The sequence below is a fragment of the Trachymyrmex cornetzi genome, unplaced genomic scaffold, assembly GCF_001594075.2.
Source record: "Trachymyrmex cornetzi isolate Tcor2-1 unplaced genomic scaffold, Tcor1.1 scaffold1798, whole genome shotgun sequence".
Lineage (NCBI taxonomy): Eukaryota > Metazoa > Arthropoda > Insecta > Hymenoptera > Formicidae > Trachymyrmex > Trachymyrmex cornetzi.
In genome coordinates this window covers 3,427-10,183 of record NW_017296416.1, presented here as the reverse complement: position 1 = coordinate 10,183, position 6,757 = coordinate 3,427, and the positions used below count along the sequence as shown (strand labels likewise).

The window sequence follows — 6,757 nt, the reverse complement described above, 5'->3', positions numbered from 1 at the left end:
TATTAGGTACACTCACGATACTTTTCAGGATCCAGGATCAGACAGGTGAAGAAAATTCTCACACGTGCACTATTCACACGAGTTACTATTCAAATTGCTATATTTTCACAAAAGTTAAGTCCCGGTACAAAGCTACCAATCAAACTATAACTTGCCGAATGCCTAATACTCGATTACACGGTGTACGCGATTGGATGATGTGCGAGAATTGAGAGTACCTCAGATTGAGGGTTTTCTCGGAGCAATTCTGTCGTACGAGTTCTCGTAACTCGCGATCAAGTGCCACGCCGCTGAAAAACAGCCAACTGACTCTTCGAATGAAACATGTCCGAAACACTTTCCACTACCAAATCCGCAGGGTGTCGCAATCGGCGTAGCGGCTGCCCTGCCTCTCATTATTATTTCGCGAATTACTTATAACTAGATTCGAGTCGATACAGAGAGATGGCCCCAGGCCTGCCGTTGTTGGCCAACCGAGTTGACTACGACATAACCGTACATACCGCCCGCCTTGCGCTAGCCAGAGCGCAATCGAGTTGTTCCTGAAATATTACTCAATCTACAGGCACTTATACTAAGCCTCGCGGGAGGATTGGGAAGAATCGTTCTGAGACTCCAAATCGACGGGTAATAAAGCGAGTTTTGTTATTGGCCGCTTATAATCTCCCGTCTTAGTTTTGACGGTGACGACTCTAACTAATTGATCGCGGCCCGGATGGCAATGCGTGATTCGTGCAAGTTCCCACTTGGTTGGTGGGAGATTGGGTTGTCTCAAGAGAACGATTTGTCCCATCTTTACATTGGTTTGGGGCGTGAGCCACCGCGAACGATGCTGACACGACAGAATGTAATCGCGAGACCACTAAGCCCAAAATTGTTCAAGCATTTGTTGAACTAGTTGCCAGCGTGACAACCGATTAGAGGCTACGTCTATAACCGGTGGTAGCGGAAGCGCAGATACAGGACCGCCGATAAGGAAGTGAGCAGGGGTTAATGTTTCCAGGCTTTCTGGATCATCAAGAAGCGGAGCTAGCGGTCTTGAATTTAGACACGCCTCAATCCTGCAGACAAGCGTGTTGAGTTCCTCATAAGTTGGTGTTCGATCACCCAGAACTCGCGTATGGTGGTGTTTAACGGATTTCACACCAGCCTCCCAAAGACCACCGAAGTGGGGGGCAGCGGGTGGAATGAAATGCCAATCAACTCTATCCTCCGCAAGGCGTCGCCGCAGCTCATGACTATGGGTCGCGAGCCGGAATGCAGTGCTCACCTCCCTATCAGCTCCCTGAAAGTTTGTGCCATGGTCGCTATAAACTTGGCTTGGTAAACCTCTACGTGAGGAAAACCTTACGAATGCTGCTAGAAAGGCATCGGTGGACAATGCAGTTACCACTTCTAAATGGATGGCCTTAGTCGCCATACAAATAAATAATGCAATGTACGAGCGCTGAGACCGAATACCGCGAATGCCCGCCATGCGAACCGCGACTGGACCAGCATAATCCACGCCACAGATGGCGAACGGACGAGTTGGGCGAGTTATTCGGGCCGGTGGCAAAGAACCCATGAGCTGTGTCGGCAGTTCGGCACGTATACGAGCGCAGGTGAGGCAATTATACATGACAGATTTAACGATTTTCCTCTCTTGGACGAGCCAGATCATGCATCGGAGGGTCGCTAGGGTTAATGATATGCCACCATGCAAGCATCGTTGATGGGCATCGAGTACCAAGAGACGTATGACGGGGCAAGACCTTAAAATGATAGGGCACCCAGTAGTATCTTGAGCGTGGCTAGGTATCACGCGACTTCCGACACGTAGAAGCCCATCGGTTCCGAGTTTCGGGTTTAGACGCCGTAGTGCAGACGTCCGTGGTAAGATGGCGCTGGGTTTCTGCTGCTTCAGAATAGCAATTTCCGTTGCGAATTGGGTTTGCTGTAGGAGATAAAAAATGCGATGCGAAACCCGCCTCAGCTCTTCAGCGTCAGGCGTAATCGTTACGCGCGGGGTACTCTGGACATTCCATTTTTTGGACTAGCGTAATAAATGGCGCATACCCGTATCATACGTGGCCATGAGGAAAATTGATCCAATATGATATTAGAATGCTGAGTAGCGAGGGCAGCTGTAACGGGAACATTACGACATTCCAACATTGATTCGTCGATAGGCGTGGGGTCCAAGGATGGCCATTCAGTTTCGGGAGCGATAAGCCATGTGGAGCCATGCCACCATAAATCATTATATTCAATTGTTAAGGCCGAGACTCCACGGGAGGCGAGATCCGCCGGGTTATCAACTCCGCGGACATGCCGCCAATTGACATCGGGTAGAAGCGTGTGTATTTCGGCTACACGGTTGGCGACAAACGTTTTCCACCTAGAAGACTGCGCGCGAACCCAGGTGAGGACGAGTGATGCGTCGGTCCAACAGCATCGCTCGCCTGAGGCATACACAGGTATTGAAACGAAGTGTGACATGAGACGGGCCAGTAAAGCGGCTCCGCATAGCTCCAACCGTGGTAAAGATACTTGCTTGAGGGGGGCTACTCGAGTTTTACTTGTGAGCAGCATGCTCATTGTGGAGTCTGGTAATTCGATGCGGATGTAGATCACAGCTGCATAAGCCTTGGTCGAGGCGTCGCAGAAGCCATGAAGTGAAAATCGGACGTTCGAAAATAATCCGATCCAACGTGGAATAGTGACATTACCGATCGACGGTAATTCGTCTATGAACACTTGCCATGCAGAGGCTACCGCATTTGGAAGTGGCGAATCCCAGTCCAGATCGAGACTCCATAACGACTGGATTAGAATTTTTGCTGTGATAATCACGGGCGATAGCCACCCGAGAGGATCGAATAATCGTGAGATCGTTGATAAGATCAATCGCTTCGTCATTCGCGGGGACCTTTCGTTAGCCACGACAAATCGGTAACTATCGGATATCGGATGCCACGATATTCCAAGGATTTTGACGTGGTCATCTTCTTGAATGACTTTTTCGCGTGCTAAACCATGATTCTGCGGGTCGATATCGTCTAGTAAGCTGGGTGCATTACTTTCCCACTTCCGAAGGACAAACTGACCTCTGGCAAGAAGGGCAACCAACTGATCTCGAATTTCTCTAACGGTATCTTTCGAATCTGCGCCAAAAAGTGCGTCGTCCACAAACATAGACGTAAGAAGCGCATGTCTGCCTAGTGGAAGGTCGTGACCTTCATCCTCCGCCAGTTGACGAAGGACGCGTAACGCTAAAAACGGGGCGCTTGCGGTACCGTATGTGACGGTGAGTAGTTGGTACTCCTGAATTGCGGTGGACGGAGAAGACCGCCAAAGAATTCTCTGGTAATTTACGTCCCTTGGATCGACCTGAATTTGGCGGTACATTTTCTCCACATCTGCTGAATATACAAAGCGATATGCACGCCACTGTAAATGTAATAATTGCAAGTCGGTTTGCAGTTTGGGTCCGATTATCAACAAGTCATTAAGGGATGTTCCAGTCGTCGAAGGTGACGACGCGTTGAACACCACCCTGGTTTTCGTGGTTGCACTATCGACTTTGAGGACTGCATGATGTGGCAAATAGCAAGACTCTGCGGTAGGGTCGGTGAATGCGACTTGCATATGACCAAGTCGTTCATACTCATCGAGAAATTCATGGTATGTCTCATACGCGGTGGGAACTTTAGCCAAACGTCGCTCTAACGCTAGGAGACAGCATTGTGCGCGAGAGCGAGTGTCGCCCAGACCGCGTGTCGGGTTGCGTTTAAACGGCAAACGAACTATGTACCTTCCATCTTTTGCGCGCGTGTGCGTAGATACAAAGTGTTGTTCGCATTGGGCGTCCTCCTCTGAAATGGGGGGACGATGCATGACCTCCTCTATTTTCCAAAAGCGAACGAGTGACCGCTTCAATGAGTCGTGCAGCTGTGCATGATGCACATGCACCGCGGATGCATCACATGATGCATCAGTTTTGGTTCGAGTGGCCCCCGACAAGACCCAGCCGAAAACGGTATTCTGTGCCACCGGCTGACCGGTCGTACCAGTCCGCAGCCCGTCGCGAAGTACGTATGGATAAAGATCCGAACCGAGAATTGTATGAATGGGCGTATTATCGGTGGGGCATCCGTCAGCGAGTTTAAGTCCATTCAGATGCGGCCAGTGCGACAGCTTGCAGTAAAAGTGCGGTACATAAGCCGTTAACGATGGTAAAATTAATGCATCTGTCGAAAAAATCGGCGTAGCAGTCTGCGTCGGACTGACCGTTATCGGCATCACACGATCGGCCGATTTCGTTGTCATTTGCCCGATGCCTCCGATTAACGCGACAGTCGGATACGTCCGAGATTGCAGTGCATTTGCCAGTTCGCGGGTTATAAAAGTGTGCGTCGATCCACCATCTAAAAGAGCGCGGACTTTAATAGTGCGGTGTGACGGAGCGCTTACATGAATCCATGCGGTCGCGAGGACAACGTTTGCAGAAGTCATACTAATATTATGATGAGATTGCACCAGACTTGCATCGGGTCGCGGAACCGATACAATGTTCGGTGCATCGGTGCTAGGTGCGTGGCGCACGTCGTCAGTTGCTGATGAGTCAACAACTGATCGATCACACGACGTCTGCGATTGCGATTCCCCAGAACGATGTAATAGCGTGTGATGACGGCGACGGCAGATTGCGCATGTGCGGCGACTGGCACATTTCGGAGTACGATGCACTATTGACAGACAATTTGTACAAGCCGATACGTTATTCACTATGTCCCATCGTGCGGGAACCGATTTGGAAATAAAGACCTTACACTGATATAATGCATGCGAGTCATCACATAAACTGCATGGTTTCGCGGTCGCATTGCCATGATGGCTTTGCACTTTCCGCGACGATGGTGCATTAGATCGAGAATGCGTAGTCGGCACAGTTTTACTCGGTGCACTTCCTGACGCTTCCAGGGCTAAAATCCGATTATTAATGAATTTTTCGAACTGATTATATGTCGGGAAATCAGTTGCATCTCCGAGATGCAATTCTCATGCCTCGCGCGTTTCTCGATCTAGGCACTGTCTGAGACGAAACACGAGCGTATCATCTGACACGGGGTGTTGCAATACATTCAATGCGTCTATCGACTCGCGAGCGGCATTTAATAATTTACGCAACTCTACGTGTGAACTTTCGCGCGTAATTGGCTTAAGCGCGAATAAACTAGACATATGAAAATTGAAGACTCGGCGCGTATTGGAGTAACGGTCGGATAAGAGTTTCCACGCGGTATCAAAATTGTTTGCGGTCGTCTGAATATTTTTCAACAACGCGGCTGCCTCCCCGTCGAGACAGGATTTTAAATAATGGAGGCGCTGTAAATTATCGAACGCGCGATCGTTAATAAATATTGACGTGAAATAGTCTTGGAACTCTTGCCAATCGCGATACGAACCGGAAAATCTTGGTAGTTTTAAGAGAGGTACCTTGGCCACTTTTCGTGGCTCCGCAATCACGGCGGCTTGAACTGGTGGAGATGATGTTTGTTGAAGGATGTCCTTGTACGCTGCAACGGTGTCGATACAAATATCTTCCATTGCAGCATATCGGTTTTCCGTGAAGTACAGCTGAGTCGCAAATTCTTCATCCTTGCTGAATTGCATCAAACGAAGATGCCGCTGAGTGCACTGTCCCCAGATTGTTTGTAGATACTCCATGCGAGAAAGAGCCATTGAAGGAGTGATCTGAGCGGCATGTTGAACCTTATCAGCTGATCGATTAATAGTTTTGAACTGCTCTTCTTGGTCAATAAGTTGCTCATGGAACTGCTCAATGTCCTCGTCCTTTGACATGTTTATTTCGTATTTAGCGTGCATAAGCCGAGGTTGCATGGAAATGATACTCGATATGCCTGAGCACTTCAAGCTGGCGATTGCTGAAGGACCGCGGTCGCGGTCGAAGCAGCCGAAATAACAGACGCGCTGATAGAGCGAGGAATATAGACGTATGTAATATCTCGTTTGGGCGCTTTCGTTTGACTAGAGCGAGCGTCGTTGAGCCTGTGAATGACGAAAGCGTCAGCGTGGGGCAATGCGTCGCAGGCATGGCGAGAAACGAAGAGGGGCCCTGAAGCGTGTCGACTTCTCTGCGCGGATGCGTTGGTGTTCGCGACCGGCCGTTGAGGCGAACCAAGTCCAACGAGGCCGAAGATACCCGTAGCTCGAGGCGGCTGAGGCTGAAGATGCCCGAAGCTCGGAGGCGTGCTCGTGTATGGACGGCAATGTTTGTCGAACAAATTGCACCTTTTGCACTAGAGATTGCCACTGCAATTGATCCTGGCAGGATCGCCAATGTTTTCGCATGTGGAATACCCGCAACAATATTAGGTACACTCACGATACTTTTCAGGATCCAGGATCAGACAGGTGAAGAAAATTCTCACACGTGCACTATTCACACGAGTTACTATTCAAATTGCTATATTTTCACAAAAGTTAAGTCCCGGTACAAAGCTACCAATCAAACTATAACTTGCCGAATGCCTAATACTCGATTACACGGTGTACGCGATTGGATGATGTGCGAGAATTGAGCGTACCTCAGATTGAGGGTTTTCTCGGAGCAATTCTGTCGTACGAGTTCTCGTAACTCACGATCAAGTGCCACGCCGCTGGAAAACAGCCAACTGACTCTTCGAATGAAACATGTCCGAAACACTTTCCACTACCAAATCCGCAGGGTGTCCCGCAATCGGCGTAGCGG

General features: G+C 49.4%; 1 protein-coding gene across 1 annotated transcript; it reads right to left on the bottom strand.

The window, feature by feature from the left end:
- Positions 1-862: 862 nt before the first annotated feature.
- On the bottom strand, positions 863-5,847 carry LOC108759301 (uncharacterized). The gene is made up of 3 exons (XM_018504658.1): positions 5,451-5,847; positions 2,059-4,967; positions 863-1,936 (listed from the first exon to the last, which is right to left on the bottom strand). The coding sequence occupies exons 1-3, from the start codon at positions 5,845-5,847 to the stop codon at positions 863-865; spliced, it is 4,380 nt and encodes a 1,459-aa protein (XP_018360160.1).
- Between the last annotated feature and the right edge of the window lie 910 nt (positions 5,848-6,757).